Here is a 21,276-nt window from a genome sequence, read left to right on the forward strand (position 1 = left end):
GAGGCGGGCTGCTAAGCTGCAGCGTTGGGCAAACGGACTCGGACGCCTCCCAGGAACCCGGGCTCACGCCGCGGGCGGTCGGGGCCCCCCGCGCGCAGACTGCTGTCGCGAGTGCCTCGATCACTCTCCGATTTCAAGGTTGAAAGCGGCGGTGCGTGCAAGTGTAGCTAAACGCAGGCCGCGGTGGGGAGGTGGCCAGGCCGGGCGCCCCGCGGCTGGGGGCGGCGGCCCGGTCTCACTCCCGCCGCCCGTGCGAGAGTGGCGGCCGGCGCAGGAGGCCAGGCCCGCCGCGTGCTCACCTGCTAGTCCCGGAGGCTGGGGGTGGGTGGCTGCGGGGCGGGGCCAGGGCGCGACCGGCCAATGGGGAGAGGGCATTCATTCGACTGCTGAATTCCCCCTGGAAAGGGGAGGGGGAGGCGGAGGGGGCCGGGGCGAAAGTTCCAAGCTACTGAGCGATGGAAGGCCTTGGTGGGGGCCGGAGCCGCCCAGGGACAGTTTGGGGCGCAGGGTCAGGACAGAGGCAGAGGAAGGTGCCGGCCGCGGCCGCCTCCGCCAAGAGCGGCACGCCCCGCCCTGGCCGCCTCTCCCTTCCCGGGCTCCGCTGGGTCACCCGCCCGCCTGCGCCGGCTCCATAGCGCCACCTGCTGGACGCAGGGTGCCAAGGCCGAGGCTCTCACCGGCTGCGACCGCCTTGGCCTCCCAGGCCTGGGAGCAGCCGGAGGGGAATGAGCTCACTCACCTCGGATCCAGCGGCTTTGGAGCAGGAGGCAACCGCCTCTTTAAAAATACATGATGGGGTCAGAAAGACTACGATCGTGAGAATACCTTCTTGTTCCGCCCCTCCCACAGGGCCTGACGCTTCTACCACTCAGTCCCACCCAGGGATGAGGAAATAGTGATGAGTCTGTCCCAGGAAGGGGGCAGCAGAAAAGGGCAGGAGTTCAGAGTCTTCGGGGCACCTGGTGGCAGCAAGGCACTGCTGGAAGCAGTCTTGGTCTCCTTGTGGACCCTGCTGTCGCTATCCTGGGGTGGCCGCAGACGTGGGCAAGGGAGGCAGGTGCCTGCAGTGCTATATGAGGGGAAAAAAGCCGTGGTAGCCCCCAAGTATGGGTTGTCCTTTTCTCACCCGTCTTGCCTGCCTTAGTATAGGGCTGAAATTCCCGTGGTTAGAAACAGGACTCATTCATTCTTTCAATAAACATTTATTGAGCACCTACTGTGTGCCAGGCACTGTGCTAGGCGCTGGGGATACATCAGTGACTAACACACAGTCCCTGTCCTTGAGGAGCTCACAGTCTATCGGAGGGGAAACATACATAAACACATAGCTAAGGAGCTACCATGTGCTAAGTGCTACAATAAGAGGTATATACAAAGTGCTGTGGGAGCTCAGAGGAGGGAGTAATGCATCAGCTGCTGGGGGTGAGGAGCAAGTCTCTTGACTCTATTAACCATTGCAAAGGCAGGGATGTTGTTGCCACGTGACCCTGGTTGAAATGAACCTGTCTCCTGAGGCTCTCCTCTAGCCCTCTCCCATAACTATATCAGCACAGGTTAGTTTATCAGATTAGCTAATTTAACACTTCGAGTAGGAAAGAAACTGGACAGGGAAGTTTCTTTAGGGGCAGGGGATGTTCAAAGTAGTAACAACTCTTGGATGCTAAGGCTGGGGGGGGGTGAGGGTACCATGAGGGCACTGAGCCAGGGAGGGCAGGCCCTGGGCAGTGGAGCACCTGGGGTGAGTGCCTGTGCAGAGGGGAGGTTGGAGGTCACCTACCTCAAACTTTGGTCCCCCATCTCTCACCAGCTCAATCAGTAACCGTCCGCTGATGCTCACTAGTTGCTTCGTAGTGTGCCCTGCTCTTTGGGTGATACAGTCCCCTGCCCCTCAGAAGGTAACTGGGGAGACTAAATAGGTTCAGGTCATTGAGGACGTAAGTAACAGTTTGTGATTATTACAGAGGAGATGTCACAGGCTGCTCACAATCAGTTGCCAAAACTGCCAAAACTGGTCTGGGGAGGCAGCTTCCATGAACCAAGACTTGAAGGATGGATACAACTTAACTGGTACTAGCGGGGTGGGAAGACCATTCCGGTTGAGCAGAAGCGAGTAAAGCAAAAGCACAGAGGTGGGAAACTCCAACGGAGGCACATTCAAAGGCCAGCCAATCCACCCCTTTGACTGGAGCAGTAGTACACAGGTCAGGGAAGCAATGCTGAGCCGACTGGGGAAGTCAGGCCCTGATGGTGAAGGGCCTTGCCAGAAGGTCAAAGACTTGGGAACTTGTCTGAAGACAGAGCTGATGCTAAGCGCAAAATACTTCTGGAACGGCTGACCTGAGCCCTCAAGTGCTCCCCCACACCTCCTCCAGGACCCCTGGACTGCCTCACGATTCAGAAAATAAAGGGTTAATGCCCAGCTGCTCAGAACAGATTGGAGGTTCATTTTTTTTTTTTTTTTTTTGGCGGTACGCGGGCCTCTCACTGTTGTGGCCTCTCCCGCTGTGGAGCACAGGCTCCGGACGCGCAGGCTCAGCGGCCATGGCTCACGGGCCCAGCCGCTCCGCGGCATGTGGTATCCTCCCGGACCGGGGCACGAACCCGCGCCCCCTGCATCGGCAGGCGGACTCTCAACCACTGCGCCACCAGGGAAACCCGGAGGTTAAGTATTTTGAGTGTCACCCCGACCTGGAGGCATCCTGGCAGAGGAAGAACAGAGGTGGTGCCCTGGCAGATTGGAGGGGCTGAGTCGGATCACCCTGGGGGGCTGCCAATATGTCTGGGGAGGGGGTTAAGCTCTGAGTGAGTTTGAGCTAGGCTGGGAATGTGGAAGAACGGCCAGATTTGAGAGACAATGGCAAACTGCGCTGGAGTTCACGAAATGGGGAGGGGACAGGGTCAAGTGAACGCAGCCATCAGCTGGCTCTGAAGTGTCAAGCTTAGAAGGTCAGGAAAATGGTGGCACCATTAACAGAAACAGGCAAGTCATGATGGCCTTTTTGTTTCGAAAGGTTTTGTGTGTGTGGAGGACTTTCAAAAATCCATTTTTGATAGAGGGGCACTCTTTGAGGGACTGACAGGCATCCAGGTAGAACTGTCCAGCAGACCGCTAGAAATGTGAGCCACAAGCTGAGGAGAAGAGTGAGGGCTGAAGCTCTAGATTTCAGACCCAACCCAAAGAGCCCTCCTGGAGCCAGGAGGGTGGATGAGGCCCTTGGGGGCACCCACATGTAAAGTGGTAGATGTGGAGCCAGCACGGGCACAGAGAGAGAGGGTGACGGAGAACTCGGATGAGCCCAGCTAGTGCCGAAGGGGTTGGGAAGTAGTGTCATGTGCTGTGAGGGCTCACAGGGGCCAAGAAGTGTGAAGAAGACCTTCGTATGATGAGTTCCATGGGGTTGGGGTGAGGGGGGCAGGGCCAGTCTCAACCCACGTGGCACCTTTGTGCCAAAATTACTTTTAAAGGTGACCCTCTTCAAGATGCTTTACTTTCCGCCACCAGGAAATGGTCATAATAAACTGATTTTATTAGAAAAACATCACGTTAACGCCAAGCGCTGGAGACGTGTGAGAAATACACCTGCACAACCATGTATGCTTCCCTCCTGGGGGGAGAAGAGGGAGAACAAGAGGACGATAATGGGCTTGGCAGCGACCAGAAGGAGAGAGAAGGGCAACCAGGGGAGGTAGTTAGGTCACGTGGCTGGTTTTGTGCCAGGGACATAGCAAAGGTCCTGAGGCACTGATTCACATTAACCAAATTCACCAGATAATATCACTGTTTCCAAGGCTGACGTATTAGAGCTCTTAGGCTGGCTCTGAAACGTGGCGGAGAGAGGAAAGCGAATTCACAGAAGAGACAGGGGACGGGATGGAGGCCCCAGGCCGAGGGCTTGACTTCAAGAGAAAATTGGCTGACCCCTTCTCAGAAAGAGGAAAGATGGAAGGAAGGCACATGGAGAGACAGGAGGAACAGGGAGCTCACAGCTGCTGGCTCCTGTCTTCGTGGAGGAGGAATCAGGGTGAGGTGAGAAAGCTGGAGGTCAGGGGCCGCGGCCCACTGGAGGTGGTCTGCTGCAGCGGTCGCGGAAGTGGCTGGGTGGACCGACCTGTGAGGGGAGTAGAAAGTAGGCTGAGCAGCAAGTAGGCACGAGCGGGGACAGAGGTGGGCCCAAAGCACACCACTACTGGATTATCCGACTGTCCCTGGCCCCGCCTGCCAGCAGGGAAGCGGCAGGGGCAAAATTAATCAAGAGGGAAGCCAGGATTCGGGGTGCAGGGCAGGGCGCCCGTGGAGGCTGGTGTTACAGCCTGAGCCCTTGGCGCAAACATCCAGCTAATTTAGTCCCCCTCCCCCCGGGGACTTTGTGGCTGGGTCTGCCCCTGGAGGGGCGCTTCAGCGAAGCGCTCTGGGGAGCTGATGTTTCCGGCCTGCTGGCTAATGACTGGTGGGCAAAGAGGCTGACCCCAGGAAGAAAGCGTCTTCCCCAACACACATGCTCATCGAAGGTCTCTTCCCCTGGACCTGCTCCAGCTCTGTGACATCTCTCCAGATGTGGGGGCTCCAACCTGTACCCCATAGGCTCAGAACAACCGAATCTTGGTTTGTACAAAGGGAACCGGAGAAGGCTTTCCCTTAAAACAGAAAATTCCCCATCTCTGTGGCTGACCCACAGAGAGACACACACCCTTGAAGACCTCACAGCTACACCCCCGTCCTCACCAAAGAAATGGAGATACAGACCCACGAGTACACACAAATACATACAGAGATATTCACGTACGGGATAGTAAGTACTCTGTGGAGGGAAAGAAGATGGTGAAATACAGTCAGGCAAAAAGACTCTTCTCACGAAGCCCCTACCCCAGCCCTGGCTTCAGACGTCTCAGGAGGTCTGCCCTCCGTCACCAAGTCAGCCTATTACCCCGACAAGAACATAGCCCCTAGTGCTCTTGAAAGCTGTGGTCTGACACCAGGGATGCTCCGACTGGGCCTGTCTTGGCCATGGTGACGCCGGGCAGGGGTGGGGCACGGGGGTGTGGTGTACTGACCCCCCACTGAAATATAAGGGCAGGTGCACTCCTTCAGTCAGGCTCTCTTAGAGGAAGTCCATATACAAATGCTGCTCCACTTTGCCTGGTGGGTCACACTTCCCCCCAAGCCCTCCGTTTATATGTCATGGGGCTCCATCTTAATGAGGGAAGTGGGGTTGAATGGGGAGAAGGGGGCTGGGGTTGGGGATCTGGTCAGTAGGCTCCCAGATGTGGTCACACTAGGCTCAGCCGTAAACAGGGACCCTGAGCCCGAGGAGAGCTCAAGTTCAGCCACCGGGGTCAGCCCAACAGTGGGGCGGCTGGGAGGAGAGAAAGTCTGGTTTCCCAGAAGGCTCGGATTGTGGGAACCCCTTGCAACTACCTGGGTTGGAAGTGGCTGAAGGTGAGCCTGATCCCTCAGGAGCTCCCTCAGGGTCTCTTCAGGAACCAGCAGCCCCTCCATGGGGGCCCCAGTCATCATGCCCTGTACATAGGAGGAGGGCCTCAGAGGCCCCTCCTTGACCCCAGGGGCTGCTGTGGCACCGGAAGTCCTGATGAAGGCCGCAATCACAGTCCCGGGGGGCTGAGAGCTGGGCCCTGCTGGGCCAGCCCCTGTGACCGAGGGTGGTGCTGGATTGGTCGGACAGTTGCCCCCAGCCAGAATTTGGGGGAGGCTACTGAGAATCAGCGGAGCCCCTGGTGCTGCCACCTGGTTCTCTTGGAAACTGGTGTTCAGGGGGAAGGAGGCCTGCAAAGTGAAGGTGTCCTTGAAGGTCGAAGCAGGCGGAACACTCTGGAGAACGAGCTGGGTTGAAGCAGTAGTACTGGCAGGAGGCCCGTTGGTCAGCACTGTGGTCAGCGGGATGGTCTGCAGGGTCAAGGCCGAGCCTGACCCGACAGGGGCCACTCCTAGGTGGATGTTGCTGGGCACTGAAGAAGTACTGAGGAGAAATAGAAAACGGATTTGGTTCAGGTAGGAGGCTCAGAAGGAGGGCACAGGAGGAACGGAGCTGAAGGCGTTTTCTTTGTCGTCACTTTGGCTACCGTTTGTTGAGCACTTAGTAAAGGTCAGGGATCATTCTAACTGGCTGGCATGCAGGATTTCACTCAATCTTCCGATCAGCCATGAGTCGAATAAGATTAACAATCTGATTTTACTGTGTGAGGAAACAGGAACAGAGAGGTTATGTAACTTGCCCTAGACCACACAGCTAGTAACAGGGACACATCAAGGCTTTCTGACTCCAGAGCTCGTGTTTGTCACCGCTCCACTCTACTGTCGTCCCTCTTCAGAAGAGCATCCCTGTGGCCCACACCAGCGTAGTGACAGGTACATACATATAAGCCAGACGAAGCCCAAAGTTTCCACGGAAAATTGGAGGCACCTTAGTGTGGACAAGAAGTAGCAAGAGCTTTCCTGGTGGGCTTGGAGGGCCTGAGGAAGGCAGGATGTTGCCTCTTTTCTGGAGTGGAGGAGGCTTGGGGGGATGGGCCCAGGAGTGGAGGCTCCCGGTGGCTGCTTGGGGAGCACTCTGGGGTAACAGAAACAGCCCCAGCTGGCAAGAGAAGCACCCCAGGTCAACAGCTGGCTTGGCCGTTACATTGGCGTGTGACCTCAGGCAAGTCACTTTTCCTCTTTTAACCAAGTGTCCCACTGGCTTCCCAGGGATGCCACAAGGGTCCCAGGAGACCCGAGAGAGAGCGGAGCTTTGCAAGAAGCTGAAAACGCTCCCCACCACGAGGTACTATGGGAAGACTTGGAACGACCTGGGTGCACTTACCTCACAGCTTTGGTGCGTTTGGCCTGGCTCTCCGGTGGAGAGACAAGCACCGTGGAGGTAGTGGGGATCTCCTCGTCTAGAGACAGTCCCGATTCCAGACTCGCAGATGGCTGTAGACCAACGTGCTGAATCTTTGGCTTTTCCCAGGAAGTGGCACCCTTGCCATGCGGGGCAGCTCTGGATGATACCCTGGAGCTGGCTCGCCGGGTGGTGCTGCTGGATGAGGTGGAGGGAGTGGAGGCCTGAGGGGATGTGGCTGGGACTTCACTTCTCTCATCCTCGTCTTCAATCACCACCAGGTCCTTGGGCATCTCCTTAAACTGGTACACCAGCCTCTGCCCTTCCACTTTGGCAAGGATGCCTCTTTGGTAGTAATATCTGTGGGACACGGGACAGAAAGCGGGGGGTGAGCCAGGGACACACCACCCTCCCGGGCAGGGTGCGCACGAGGTGGAGGCTGGTCGGGGAGCCAGACAGGAGCCCAAGGGCAAGGGAAGGGGTAGGGCCAACTCTCGGACTTGGAAGGCTTTTATGAAATTTCTGATATCTCCCCACTGATGACTCAAAGGGTCCACAAGCAGGGATTTCAAATGCTGACCCCCATCCTGCTTTGGGGCAGAGGACGGGGGTGAATGAAGGATGGGTGGGGTGGACGATGGGGGTTCAGCAGTCCCCCAACCTGAGAGACCGACCGTGGGTAAGTCAGGCCCATCTTCCTGGACCCCTAGCTTGCAGAATATGAAGGAAGCCCTTCTTGGGGATGGGGGGCCCTAAAGTTCTCTTTCTGCTCTAAAAAGAATAAAAGGCTAGGACAGAAATGCAAGAGGAAGGGGACTGTCCCTCCCAGGCGGGACCTGGGAAATGGGCTGGGGGGCAAGCAAACGGGAGAGTCACAGGAATTCCCTCCTCGGAAGAGCGTCCCGGTGACCCAGGCCACAGGAGCGAGGCACTTACACACCACCCAGAGCCCAGTCTTTTCAGGGAAAATCGGAGGCCCCTTAGCGACGGGACTCCTTGGACAGAAGGAAGAGCTTGGTGACTCCTCAGGGCAGTGGCTCCTACCTTAGTGCCCGTCCCATCGTCTCATAGTTCATGTCAGGCTTGTTCTTCTGCTTCCCCCACAGCTTGGACACCGCTTTGGAATCCACCAGCTTGAAGATGCCTTTCTCTCGCTGGGTCCACTTGATGTACTTGGGGCAGGTGTTCCGGTCTTGCAGAAGTGCGAGGAGGAACTCCCACAGGTAGATGGTGCTGCCTGCAGAGTGGCAGGCGGTGAGGGGGCGCCCGGGCCCCCCGGCTCCCTACCTGCCTCACCTGCCTCCCCGCCGTACCTTTGCCATCCTTTGATTTCTTCCGAATGGGGATGCTGGGGTCAGTGACGGGTGAGGTACTGCGGTTGCCCTTGGTCTTCCGGACTGTGGGGGGATGGTGGGAGCAGGGTGAGGCTGAGCCCAGCCAGGGTGAGCGCTGAAGGGCGGCTCCTGGGAGGGAGGGCCCAAGCGCCCACCAAGTTAGGGTGATGAGGCAGACAAGGCAGAGGCAGGTCGGGAGGCCCGGGGTCACTCTCCACAGGCACAGCCTTCAGGTGCCCGCACCTGCCCAATGGCCAGCCCTCATTTTCAGGCCCCAAAGGTAGAGCAGAACACTGCTCCTGTGTGGGCAATGGAGTGCTTACCGATGCGCCACCTTTAGAAGATCAGAATCTGCCTCGCCTAATTTTTGAAACAAAAAGGCAGCCTAAAGGCGTGACTGTGGTGTGGATAAGTGTGGCACCAGGGTTTGGTTGCCGCACGGACACGGCAGTATCAACCAGCCATCGCCTGAGTAAATCAATAACACTGGGGCTTGGGAAAGCCCAAAGTCCTCTCCCATACATGGTCTCGGCTCCGTAAGCTCCGAGAGGGAAGATAAGAGCACGGGTTGAGGCAGAGGCCCCCAGAGGGCCAGGGACTGGCCAGGGGGCCAAGCCTGGTGTCTGAACACTCAGTACAGGATTCAACCCATGGGGATCATTGGGTTTTTAAGAGTTTACATATCTGCTGGGCAGATGGGGGTGGCCTGGGAAATGTCAGGCTTTGGGCAGGCCACCTGATGGGGCCCGTCTTTCCAGAAGGGAGGACTTTCTGTCCATCTCGCCACACCAGAGAGCTGTTCTCTTAAATGTGTCTGTGAACCTCACCCCGACACTCACCCCTACGTATGGTCTCCCTGAGCCCCTCCTACTGCCCACCCACCTAAAGGAACACTCTCCCTCTCCCCCCTCCCTTCTCTCTCTTACGTCTCTTCTTTGATTTTCCAGTCTTCTTGGTACTTTCTTCTCTGGGGACCTTCTCCTCCAGACAGCACTCCTCCTGGCCACCAGTGTCACCAGCCCTGTTCAGGGCGTCGGGCTCAGAGACAGGAAACAGGTAGCTGGGCAGAGTGACGGCTGGAGCAGGGTCCGGGTCTGGAAGCATTTCGGAGGTGCTGACTGCAAGAAGAAAGGCCTGAGGTGGGTGCGGCCCAGGGCATGGTCTCCCAGTGCTCAAGAGAACAGTGGGCTCCTGGCGGGGCGGGGCGAGGCGCCATTCCCCACGGCCCCAGACACAGGATACGCCTGAAAACGCCTCCCGTGTCTCACAACACTAGGAGAGGAAACATCTGCAGAGCTGTGGGCACGAGCTGGCCCCAATCACGGCGGCCACGCTTATAGCACACTGCTGGTGGTGGGGAAGTTCCAGGTGACACCCAAGGAAAAGGGCCACCTTGATTTAGTCATCTACTCATTTCACAACCGGAAGGAGCCTTAGACAGCATTTAGCCCAATTCCTCTGCTTTTCTGGCGAGGAAACTGAGACCCAGAGATGGCAGAGCATGTACCCAAGGTCACACAGCAAGCTGGTCACACATGCCTGGTACATGCAGGCACTCAGAAAATATCTGTTGAATCCTGAATGAATATTAGTGACAGAGTCGGGATTAGGAATGCTAGGATTCAGAATTTGCAGCTTCAGGGCTTCCTTTCCCCCACTGTATTCCAGTGCTTCCTCGGGAAGGGGCAGTTGGGGCCAGGAACCCTCTGTGGAGTCGCGGCAAGTGCGTTGGGGGTGCTGAGGGAGAAGCCTGCCTCGGGGGCCATCGGGGGAGGTAGGGGCCAACCTCCCAGAACAGCAAAGGGATGAAGAGGCCACACCCTGCACAGTCTTCCTGGGAGCTCAGCAAGACAGCAGAGGGGCCTGAAGTTACCCTGGCCAATAGTATTCAGCCTTAAAAAGGAAGGAAATTCTGACACATGCTATACATGGATGGACCTTGAGGACATTACATAAGTGAAATGAGCCAGTCCCTCCAAAACAAGTACTGTAAGCTTCTACTTATCTGAGGTCCCTAGAGGAGTCGAATTCATTGACACAGAAAGTAGAATGGTGGTGGCCAGGGGCTGAGGGGAAGGGGAAATGGGGAGTTAGTGTTTCATGGGGACAGACTTTCAGTTTTACAAGGTGGCAAGTGTTCTGGAGAGGATGGTGGTGGCTGCACAACATAACAAGTGTACTTAATACCACAGACCTGCACACTGAAAAATGCTTCAGGTGGCCCATGTTATGTTATGTGTATTTTACCATAATTGAAAAACTAGAAAAAAAAAATACCCAAACAGTCACCCTGGCCATCTTTGCTTGTCTCCGGCGCCTTCCTGCCCTTCCCATTCCAGTCACAGCCAAAGGGCGGGTGCACGTGTATATGGGTGGGTGTGGGTGCGCACACATGTCCCTGAGAATCTAATACACGGATGTGATATTTTTAAGGGAATTTTGTGTTGCTTCAACCTAAGGCGCCAGGGTTCAAACTTACAGATCTGCTTCTCATCCAGGATGTCATTGGGAGACTCGACATTCAGCAGGACTTCAGTGGTTGACATGGTTTGCGAGGTTGCTTCATTGTCATCTGGTGCCGGGTTCCATGATATGGGGGAGAAGAAAAGTTCCCTCAGGGCATAGGGCAGTGGATGCAGCTACAACCAGGGCCAGCTCAGAGAATGGAGCTAAGGAGCCCGGGGGCAGCCGGGAGGGGACCAGTGCGCCGCCCACCCTGATTCCCCACCTTTCTCTACACCCATCCCAGCTGGTCTCCCCTCACTGTCCCGCTCCATCTCAGGAGATCATGAATCCATTTAGGTGGTTTCCTCCTCCCTGAAGTGGTATTACCTCCTGCTTATCCTAATCACCCCATCTAATTTCCACCTGTTGGGGGCCTTGACCTTGGCTGCGTGGGGTCACTAGAAGCCACTGTGGACTACTGTTCCCTGAAGACAGAACCCCTTTCTCCTCCACACCTTCTCTGCCCAGGAAGGAAACAGACCTGCCAGCAAAAAACTACCCTCCAGGATCTGATCCTGAGTCATGCACAAGGTCCCGTCTGTTATGATGCCATTGTGAACGTCGTCCAGCTCCAGGCCTGAGTACAGATGCAGTAATTCGGGGTAGGGGACCTGCTCCACGATCACAGCTGGGAACACTGAGGGGTCTTCCAGCTATGGAAAAGAGAGGGATCTGGTTCAGGGCTCACCCGCCTCTCCCAGGAAGCCCTCCGTACTGACCCTTCTTGCAATTCCTAATTCTTGGATCCCTCAGGGGCTGTCCTTTGTAGGGCATGACATTGCTGTGGGTCCAACCTCACTAGGTGATGCTTTGAGTGGGTTCTTAATGAATAGAGATGGGTTAACTCTGTACCAGCTGCACTCAACCAGGGGCAGACAGTTCTAACTGGTCGTAGTTATGGGTTAATCGGTGAACAGGGTTAGTGCTCAGTCTATGAGAAGGATAAAGCTCATTCTGAAGCCAGTGGGAAAGGATTCGTCAATGGCAAAAAGGGCGAGGGACTCAGCCTATGCTCAGGGTTGGGTACCAGGGTTAGGGGCTCAGATTGTGAACATCTTAGGGCTCAGTCTGTGGTGATGAGAGTAGGAATGAAGACAGAAGAACAGAGGCATTATAGAGGTAGGAAGGTAAGGGCCTAGTCCCTGCCTGGATGGGGGAGAGGGTTCTGATTTCCAGTTTCATTCAGTGGGTGCATGGGGATACTGTTCTTGTTAAGGGGGAACCCAGAATGACGAGGAGTAGGTTTTTGGAGAAAGATAAGGGAGAAAGTGTCTGAATATGGTGAGTTGGAGGTACCACTGAGATACTTGAAATGGAGATACCTCAGGGAGTCAAAAATATGTATCCAAGAGCTCATCCCTGGGAGTGGATAAAATTATTGGGATGAGAATTTGACCCCCAGAGGACATAGTTGTTCTAAAATCAAACAGAGCTAAATTTAAAAAATGAGTGCGATCACAAGTGTTTTTTAAAAATGACGAATAGAAGGAAATATACCAGGATGTTCATAATAATTATATTCTGGTTGTGGGACTTTGGGTGATTTTTTTCTTTTCTACTTGTCTGTATTTTCCAAATTTTCTTTCATGAGGCTGTCAGTTCCTTCTTCATGAAAAAAAGAATGAGTTTCAGGGGAGTGCTGGGGTCCCAAAACACATTACAACAGATCTCAGGGAGGACGGACAGAGGGAGGCAGGCAGGTGGGCGTAGTGATTAAGGCCACAGAGTCTAGAGCTACCGGTCCAGTACCATAGCCACCAGCCACCGGTGACTGTGTACGTTTTTTCAAGATTAAAATTTCAGTTCTTCAGTTGCACCAGCCATAGTTCAAGTGCTCCATAGCCACATGGCCCCACGCTGGACAGCGCAAATCTAGAGCATTTCTAGCATCTCAGAAAATTCTACTGGGCTGTGCTGATCTAGAGCCAGACTACCTGGGTTTGAAACCAAACTCTGCTATTTACGAGCAGTGTGATCTTGCGCAAGTTACCTAACCTTTCCGTGCACCGGTTTCCTCCTTTATAAAACTGGGGCGCGGGCTTCCCTGGTGGCGCAGTGGTTGAGAGTCTGCCTGCCAATGCAGGGGACACCGGTTCCTGCCCCGGTCCGGGAAGATCCCACATGCCGCGGAGCGGATGGGCCCGTGAGCCATGGCCACTGAGCCTGCGCGTCCGGAGCCTGTGCTCCGCAACGGGAGAGGCCACAACAGTGAGAGGCCTGCATACCGCAAAAAAAAAAAAAAAACTGGGGCGGTCATATTATTGACCCCATAGGGTTTTTAAACAGATCAATGTAGATAAAGCACTTAGAACAGGGTCTGGCATACAGTAGGTTCTCATTAGGTGCTTTAGGCATCAGGGGCTTCTAGGAGACAAGTAACGTTTTATTTCTTAACCTGGGTGGTGAGTTAATGCGTGTTCACTTTATAGTTATTCTTTAAATATATATATGTATATAATTTATGCACTCTTTTGCATTCATTTTTAAAATTGAAGTATAGTTAATTTACAATGTTGTGTTAGTTTCAAGTGTACAGCAAAGTGATGCAGTTATACATACATACACACACATATACACACACACATATGTTCTTTTTCAGATTCTTTTCCATTATACGTTACCTCTTTTGTATTCACCGTATACTTTGCAACAAAAATTGTTTCCTAAAAAGAGTGAGAGAAGGGAGGTGAAAAAGTAAACCCAGAGGGTGGAGGCTACACTGGGGAGAAGAACAGACCTAAGAAGGTGGTATGTTGGAGGAGGCGGGCAGAAGGGAGAAAAGGGTTTCTTTTAGGGTTGGGGAGACATGAAAATGTTCTAGGTTGAGGAGGAAGGTGTGGGAGGTCTGAAAGGTACAAGACAGAGAGGAGGTGATGGATGGTGTGAGGTCTTGAAGGCGGCAGGAGAGAAGAGATTAAGCACTGGGGTAGGTGTTACCCTTGGAAGGAAGAGGGTCACTTCTTTGTCCCAGGCCGGAGGAAAGGAAATAGGAACAGGTGATGTTATTGCTAAGAGGGAGAAGGGAGGGAAAGTGAGGGCGTCCTTGGGTTTGAGCTTCTCTGTGGATTGGAGGAGAGGCTGTCTGCTGAGGGTGGAGGGGCAGGCGTGGGGTTGGGAGGGAAGAACAGCTTCGGTGAAGAGCAGCCTTTATGAAGAACAGAAATAACTGCTGCGTGGACTAGTTAAAAAGTGACTAGCGGAGTTGAGAACCCAGGTAGAGTTAGATTTTTCTTCCCTTCGTCCAGGAGGTTAGGCACGCCAGAGATGCTGGATAAAACTGAGCAACTTTAGGTTAAGACCTAGCTGGACAGATAGTACCATGTACTCCAAGCCCACTAGGGGGCAGCCTTTGGTAGGTCACTAGAGATTGGACAAAGTTTCCCAGGGATCTGGGATAGACAGCATCAGAATTAGGCTGGGGTGCCCTTGGAGATGATCCAGCTGGACCTCCTCTTGGTGAAGATGGGGAGACGGCAGCCAGATAGGGTCGCGGACACGACTTGCCCAGGTGACACTGTGGCCACACTGGGATCAGAACCCAGGGCTTTGGACTTCTAATCTTCCATTCCTTCTACCGGACCTGGCTGCCTCTTCTTCTCCAGTGTGTGGAAGGAGGGTAGTGGAGGGTAGGGATGAGTGTGCCAGGACACCATCCAACGGCTACATGTAAGTACCCTAGTGCCATGCAAGGTATGGAGCAGTGGGGGCCTGAGTGCCAGAATCCTGTCCTGTTTTCCAATTTCCTCCCACCAGAGGAACCTATCTCCAGTTTATCCTGAATCCTTAGATCGAGGCTGAAAAGACGGTTATGGAAGGGCTCATCCACCGGGCTAGAGACGTGAGTCTGAAGGTGCTGGGGGTTGGACTGGACCCTGCGGTGCCAGCTGGCAGTTCTCAGTCCCGCTATGTGGTTGTCCCAGCACCTTTCTCACTGTGACACTGGAGGTGAAGCACAGTGGCCAAAAATGCACATGGAGGTCAGTGTACACTTGTGCATTCAGCCCGTTGCTGACTGACAGCTCAGCTAGTGTAATTAGCAGCTGCTTGGCTGGCTTGGGAACTATACGTGCCCTGTAATTGCACGTGGGCAAAACCAGCTCACTAAATGACCACGCGATGACTACTGCCTGGCCGCGTGGGACGCGTTGGTGCACAGTCTGGCTGGCAAGCAGCCCCTACGTCCTGAACCTAGTAGGTGCTTGATCAATATTTGCTGACTGGGACTTCCCTGGTGGTCCAGCTGTAAAGAATCTGCCTTCCAATGCAGGGGATGCGGGTTTGATCCCTGGTCAGGGAACTAAGATCCCACGTGCTGCGGGGGCAACTAAGACCGCATGCCACAACTACTGAGCCCGCATGCCTCATCTAGAGAGAGAAAACCCGCATGCCACAACTAGAGAGAAGTCCAAGCGCTGCAACGAAGAACCCGCGCACCACAACAGAAGATCCTGCATGCCGCAATGAATATCCCGTGTGCCGCAACTAAGACCCGACGCAGCCAAAAATAAACATACATAAATGAATAAATAAAATATACATTAAAACAACAACAACAACAATATTTGCTTTCTGGCTAGCTGGCTGGTCAGCCAGCTCACTGGCTGTCTGCCTGCCTCTCTGTGTCTATCTGATTGTCTGCGCTGGCTGACCAGGTTCTGTTCTCTGGGGCCATACCTGGTGGATGTCATCCATTCCGTTGCTTGCAAACTCAAAGATCAGGTCACTGGGCTGCAGAGTAATAGCCATGCTGTCTTCTCAGAGAGCTGACTGCAGGATCCGCAGGGCCCTCTGGAGGCGTGGGGTTTCCTAAATGAAGAGATGCTGTACCTTGGAGCCTAGAGCCCACACCACGAGCCACGGTAAAATAGGGGTTGTAGAGAGCTGGAGTAGGTGGTGGCCTAAGCCAGGTTCAAGGCTGCATGCTGGGCTGGGCCAAGCGCAGGAGCGACCTACAGAGAAGGGAGAGATGGGGGCAGTGAGTAAGTCACCTTCCTTGAGCTCTGTTCCTAGGACAGACTGCCAGAAGAGGGATAGCCAAAAGTGGAGGACAGTGGGAGCAGAAGGGGGAGGGAAAAGAAAAGGAGGTAGGTAAGGAAAGAAGGAAGAAGAGAAAGTTAATTGAGTCGCCTTGAGAGGGAAGAGGCTGAGCCTCGATGCCAGTCTGGGTCACCAGCATCTGCACCTGAGCTGGCCTCCCTCCCTTCCCACGCCCCCTGGAGAAGGTGAGAGAGAGCGGGAGTTTGGGCTGTCTCCACTCTGAAGATTAATCCCCAGGATGCGGCCACAGGGGAAGCCAGGGGCAGCCCATCTGGCCTCATGGATGGAGCATGAAGAATCCCTACAGTACCCTTGGCTGGGGAAAGAATCTGCGTGCGAGACTTCGGGCGGGGACATTTGGGCGCACAGGATGGTCTTCTAGGCTCTGCCTGGCTCGGTTTGCCTTGGGAGTAGAGGCCACTGAGTTCTGAAGGGCAGAGTCCACAGTGGAAGTCATGTCTCACTGTAGGGGTTGTGTTGTCAGGGCCAGTGACAGCCTGACCCTGCTTGAGGGGATGGGACTCTCAGACTCAACCACGCCTCCAGAGAGCCTGGAGACAGAGGGACAGGTGGGCCGCACGTCCTGCGCTCTCGTCACCACCCAGCCACCGCCGCCGCCCGCCAGAGATGATGGCCTCTGTGCCATATGTGGCTTGTGCTCTTGGTTTAGCTTTGCTTTCAGTTTCAAGACTGAACTGTCACCCTGGGAACCGGCGAGGAGAGCCGCAGCTGGGGGAAGGGCGCAGGGGACCTTCCCCATCATCCAGGGCCAGCTCAGGGCCCCCCTCTTCCAGGAGATCTGTCTGCTGCAGTCCACACATCTGTCCTCTGTGGCACTCACAGTCTGTACCTCAGGTGCTCACATGGTACCCGGGCCTCTGATTGTTTCCTGTGCTCGCTGCCCTTCTCCAGGCGTCTGCGCAGCACCCAGGCCTGCCTCCCAGAGCCCTGGCTCCCCTCCCACGCCCCTCCCTCCAGCGCGGTCAGCATCTCCAGCCCGAACGCTCAGGTAGCACGGCTTTGGCCCCGAGGGTTCTGCTCTGCGTGGTACCCGCGTGTGTGTAGGTGTGGCAGGTCTACGAACAGCCTGGTTCAACCATAAGCGTCTGAAGAACTGGCTCCACGCACCATAGGAGGAGCGACACACTTGACCCCCAACTCCTCGACACTCCTTTGGCTGTGTCAGGGTGGCAAAACCTTCTCCTGGCCCGTAAAGAAAGGAGGAACTTCAGAGAGGGACAAAGGGGAGGAGAGGGAGGGGGATATCACGGGTGACCTCCCTGATGAGCACTCTCCCCCACAGGAGACACCCAGGCCTCTCCCACTTCCTTTCCGTTAGCCCACAGGGCTGGCTCCGCCCCCCCCCCCCCCACACCTTTCCACCCACCCCCAAGCAAAAACTTTGAGAAGTCTCTCAAGTCAACGTGGCAGGTCTTATTTTCCCTTTGGGTGAATGAGAGGCTGAGCCCTCCTAGCACGGCTTTCCACCACCACCACCACCACCACCCCGCCCCCCCCCCACCTGCACGTGACCCGGGAGCCTGTGGCCTCCTGGAGAAGCCTCCCAGGGCCATTTATGCTTGGAAGGTCTGTCTCCCCCAGCTAAAGTGCCCCAAGGCCCGCATTCCGCAGCTCCCGCCCTCCCACAGGCCGGCCGTCTGCCCCCAGGAAGCATTCTCATACTAATCAAATGAAAGGCGATCACTTTCACCTAATCCCACTTTGTCTAAACATGAAACTCCTGTGTCTGCCCCGCTCTCCTCCGAGGTCATTCCGCCATGGCCTTTCCCTCCAGGTTTGCTCATCAGTTTGGCTTCTCTTCACAGTTCCGTGCACCTCCCTTACCTCCCCCATTAGAACGTGGCTTCACTGAGGGCATGGATGAAACTTTAGCACCTTGCACGGTGCTGGGCATGTAGCAGGCGCTCAATGTATGTTTGTGGAACAAACACATGAATGAATGGTACTGGTCAGCTAGTACCAGTGAGGTGTGTTTTCTGGGCAATAAGTATACCCATGCATACACTGGGTGTGGGGTGGTGTCACGTGCTCTAGCTTACAGGAGAGAGAGAAACGTGTGCACTCTGCGTGTGTTACATCTGTGTATTTCTGCACTGTAATTTACAATGAGGGGAGCTCGGGAGGGGGGTTGCTGTGGGTATGCAAACACACTGTAAATATACATATGTGCAGGGTGTGGGGATATGTGCGTGAGAGCCTCTGTGTGTCAAAGGGCTCTGGTCCTGTCTGGGCCAGCACAGCCACAAGCTCAGTCGTCGGTTCCTCCTCCGCCAGGCCTGCCTTTGTGAGAATGACAAGCCCGAGCTAATACTGGCTGCGCACCAAGCCGATGCCGGCTGGCAGAAGCTGGCTGTGGTGAGGTGGGCCGGGGTGGGGCCCAGGGTTCTGCTGGCGAGAGGGCCGCCATGGCCTCCCGGCCCCACACACGGAAAACTCAAAGTCCTCTTGCTTCCCAGGAGAAGAATGCCAGTGGCAGAATGTGTACGTGGCCCATGGGTCCTTGGGGTGAGCCCCCGCCAGGCCCGCTCTCCTAGGGGGCTGGTGGGAGAGGGAAGGCAGCTCCGCACTGGATTGGATGGAACCCTTGGCCATCAAGGCAAAAAGGAGAGGTTTGAAATACAAGATGGAGACGAATCCAATTGCCTTCTTTAGGTACCAGCGTGTCTAAATATCCAAATCCAGGACTTGGTTGGTGCAGGTCCCAACGGCCCAGAATTGTGACTGTTGTGAGGCTGCACCCAGCACCTAAGGCTGATCCTGGCTTCTCGTTCTGCCCGAGAGCTCTAGCCTGAAGTTAAGGTGAAGAGGTGTGTGGGGTGGGGGTGGGAAGCTAAGAAAAGTCTCCCCTCACCCCCATGGAACCTTCCAGTCCAGAAGGTTTCACCCTTCCCCCTTCAGATGTTTGAGGATTTGAAAGTGAGAGGTGGGGAGAGGCTCATTTGCATGTTCACTCACTCTCCCCCAAGTCCCTCAAAATAACCTCCCTCTCCCAGGAACCTGAAACCAAAGAAGCCACCAGCACAAGAAGGCCCGCCCTGCTGGAGGCCGGGGGAGGCCCGCACAGGGGCTCCCCTCCCTGGCGTCCTTACAGACGCCCTGGGACACACATTCACTGGCCTAGAGCCCTGGACACCGCCTCATGGGTGAGTGGGGGGCTAGGAAGGTCCACAAGGACACTTGGCTCAAGGAATCGGGCACCTGGTTACCCTTAGTAACCGGTGCTGAGTTCCTCCCACCCCGCCCCATCATTGCAAAGCTCACAGCTGGCTCCAGTCAAAGTCCACTCCCAGGGTGGCAAGAGCTCCACTCCCTTTGAGGCCACTGCAGTATCCCTGGCTCCCAGGGCCTGTCCTACTTGGGCTGAAAGCAAAGCCTTTGTGAGAGCATATGGCCCCCGGCCTGTGTGTGTGCACGCGCATGTGCGCGCATGCCACAGGAGGGAGCAAGAAAGCGAGGGTGCCCACACCCCCGGCCTGCAAACACACACCTCTGGTTCTCTGTGGTTGTGATTGCATTTCAAAACCAAAATAGCAAAACAGAAGTGGTTTGGGCTGTTCCTGCGTCATCACAGCTGGGCCCCCTTCAGACGTACAGACCCTTTCTGGGGCTGTCACTGGAACATGTCAAGCGGTGTCCAGCACCCACCCATCTGGGCCTCCCCTACAGGAAACAGCCCCTATGTGAAAGCCACGTCCACAGTCTCCGTGGAGCAAGTTTAAATCTACACCCGTTCGGCTGAGCCAATGGCTCTCACAGAATCACTAATAACACCCATGGCATTTTCACACACGCCGGCAAACATGGGGGCCAGATGGTCAGCTGGGCCCACAGAGCAGAGTTCTCCAGTTCCTCGCCCTCTCGCAGCCAGCTCTCACTCCTGAAATACCCCGTCCTCCCTGAAACCTTTCTGGAATTCTCTGGAAAGGAAGTGACAATTTCCTTCATGCCATTTCCCACTCCCTCAACACCCCTCCCCCACAACCACAAACAAAATGGAAACTACCCCAGGAACAGCTGTACCCTCTACTTAAAAACAGCCCCTCCTCCAATAGTCATCAAGCAGCACATTTGCACACTGCATCACATGACCAGTGGCGTGTATTTAAGAGGCAGAGGGCCAGACTCGGGGGTCCAGTCTGTAGCCATGGACGTAGCAGAAGTAAGCCAAGTGTGGGACTCCTGCACAACCTTGGTCCAACCAGAGCTGGACTCCAAGCAGCCAGCTAGACCCCCCTCCTTGAACAGATGCCCAGCGAAGGGGCCCTGGCCACAGCTATTTTGTCAGCTTCTTCTCCTCTATTCCTGCCTTCTTACCACTCCCTCCATTTGAGATGAAATCAGGAAGAGGGAGGGAAAAAAATAAAGGTTTTGCAAGCTCTGTTGGTTGGGGTTTCTCTGCGCTTATTTACAAGAAACCCAGTTTCCTTCCTTGGCCCTCGGTCACTGCCTGATTCCCGTGTATGGTTTGTCACAGCTCTGATGGTAAGGCAGGCCCAGAGCTCCTCTCCAACTGCCCCTGCCCTTTCTCAGCTCCAGGCCTGCCCCTACTTTCCCGTCGGAGCTGGCGCACTGGAGGAGGGGTCAGGGCTGCAGGTCGCAGGCACAGAGACGTCTGCTCCTCTTTCTCCAGGAGACCCAACAAGAGGTGTGACCCCGGAAAAGTCAGCCATCTTTCTGGGCTGTGGTTTCTGTCATCCTTAAGATGGGTGAGGGCTGAGGGGAATCCAGGCCTAGCAGCTGCTCACCAGGGAGTCTCGGGTGAATGAAGATGGTGGTGGGAAAGTGCTTTGAAAATTAAAACACACTCATTCAGATGATGAGTTCCAGGTGACCTCCCAGAGAGCAAGGGGGCTGGGGACCCCATTAAGCTCCTGGATGCCCCCCCATGGCTCTAGAACATAGGTAGGGTGGGCTGCAGGCTTCCAGTTGTTGGCTTGGAAGGGGCTGGCTCCTCTCCTGGGATGGGTGCCCTGTAGGGAGGGACAGGCTGCTGTGGTTGAAGGAGCGCTCCCAGTCCCCTGTCCTCACCACCTCCACCCAGCCCCAGCCCTCTGGGCTGTGGTTATGTGGCAAGAAGAGCACTGAAGAAGCCCCAGTGGGGTGGGGGGAGGGCTATGACAAAGGGAACCTATTTCCCCAGCTGTCCTGACTCCCAGGGGCCTGGCCTGAGAAAGCCAAAAGAGCGCCCCCTGGAGGTGCCTGCAGCCACCACACCCTCATCTCCGGAGCTCCAGGGACCAGCAGGAGGCAGAGGGGCACAAAGCGCTCCCGGGAAGCGAAGAACAAGTCAGTGATGGGGAGAACATGCTGCGGGAAAGTGGGCAAAGCCAAATCCAGGCCAGCTACTGAACCCCAGCGGGGTGCGCTGCCAGCCACAGCCTAGAAGACCCCAGAAGTCCCTGCAGACTGTAAGGGCACGGGCTTCCCAGCGAGAGGACCCAGCTTTGCCTTGGGGCTTAAGCAGGTCACCCTCTTCCTCCGGGAAACGAGGCCATCCTCCCTAGCTCATGGGATTGTTGTGGAAGGCCAGCAGGTCAATGTAGGTG

At 55.5% G+C, this 21,276-nt stretch overlaps 1 protein-coding gene across 6 annotated transcripts in view; it reads right to left on the minus strand.

Moving 5' to 3' along the window:
• Nucleotides 1–1,186: 1,186 nt before the first annotated feature.
• ELF4 (E74 like ETS transcription factor 4) overlaps nucleotides 1,187–21,276 on the minus strand; it is a 48,272-nt gene continuing 28,182 nt past the window's right edge. For 3 of the 6 annotated variants that reach the window (XM_032619108.1, XM_032619106.1, XM_032619107.1), the window contains exons 2-10: nucleotides 15,347–15,621; nucleotides 11,154–11,325; nucleotides 10,647–10,739; nucleotides 9,094–9,285; nucleotides 8,147–8,230; nucleotides 7,878–8,070; nucleotides 6,816–7,193; nucleotides 5,417–5,975; nucleotides 1,187–4,799 (exon numbers count right to left, since the gene is read on the minus strand). In XM_032619108.1, the coding sequence (XP_032474999.1) occupies nucleotides 4,305–4,799; nucleotides 5,417–5,975; nucleotides 6,816–7,193; nucleotides 7,878–8,070; nucleotides 8,147–8,230; nucleotides 9,094–9,285; nucleotides 10,647–10,739; nucleotides 11,154–11,325; nucleotides 15,347–15,418 (2,238 nt within the window). In that variant the 5' untranslated portion in view covers nucleotides 15,419–15,621 and the 3' untranslated portion in view covers nucleotides 1,187–4,304. Of the gene's footprint in view, nucleotides 5,976–6,815; nucleotides 7,194–7,877; nucleotides 8,071–8,146; nucleotides 8,231–9,093; nucleotides 9,286–10,646; nucleotides 10,740–11,153; nucleotides 11,326–15,346; nucleotides 15,622–21,276 lie in introns of all 6 variants that reach the window. The other 3 variants (XM_032619111.1, XM_032619112.1, XM_032619109.1) reach the window with 3 other exon arrangements.

This window comes from Phocoena sinus, chromosome X (assembly GCF_008692025.1).
Source record: "Phocoena sinus isolate mPhoSin1 chromosome X, mPhoSin1.pri, whole genome shotgun sequence".
In the NCBI taxonomy this organism is placed as follows: domain Eukaryota; kingdom Metazoa; phylum Chordata; class Mammalia; order Artiodactyla; family Phocoenidae; genus Phocoena; species Phocoena sinus.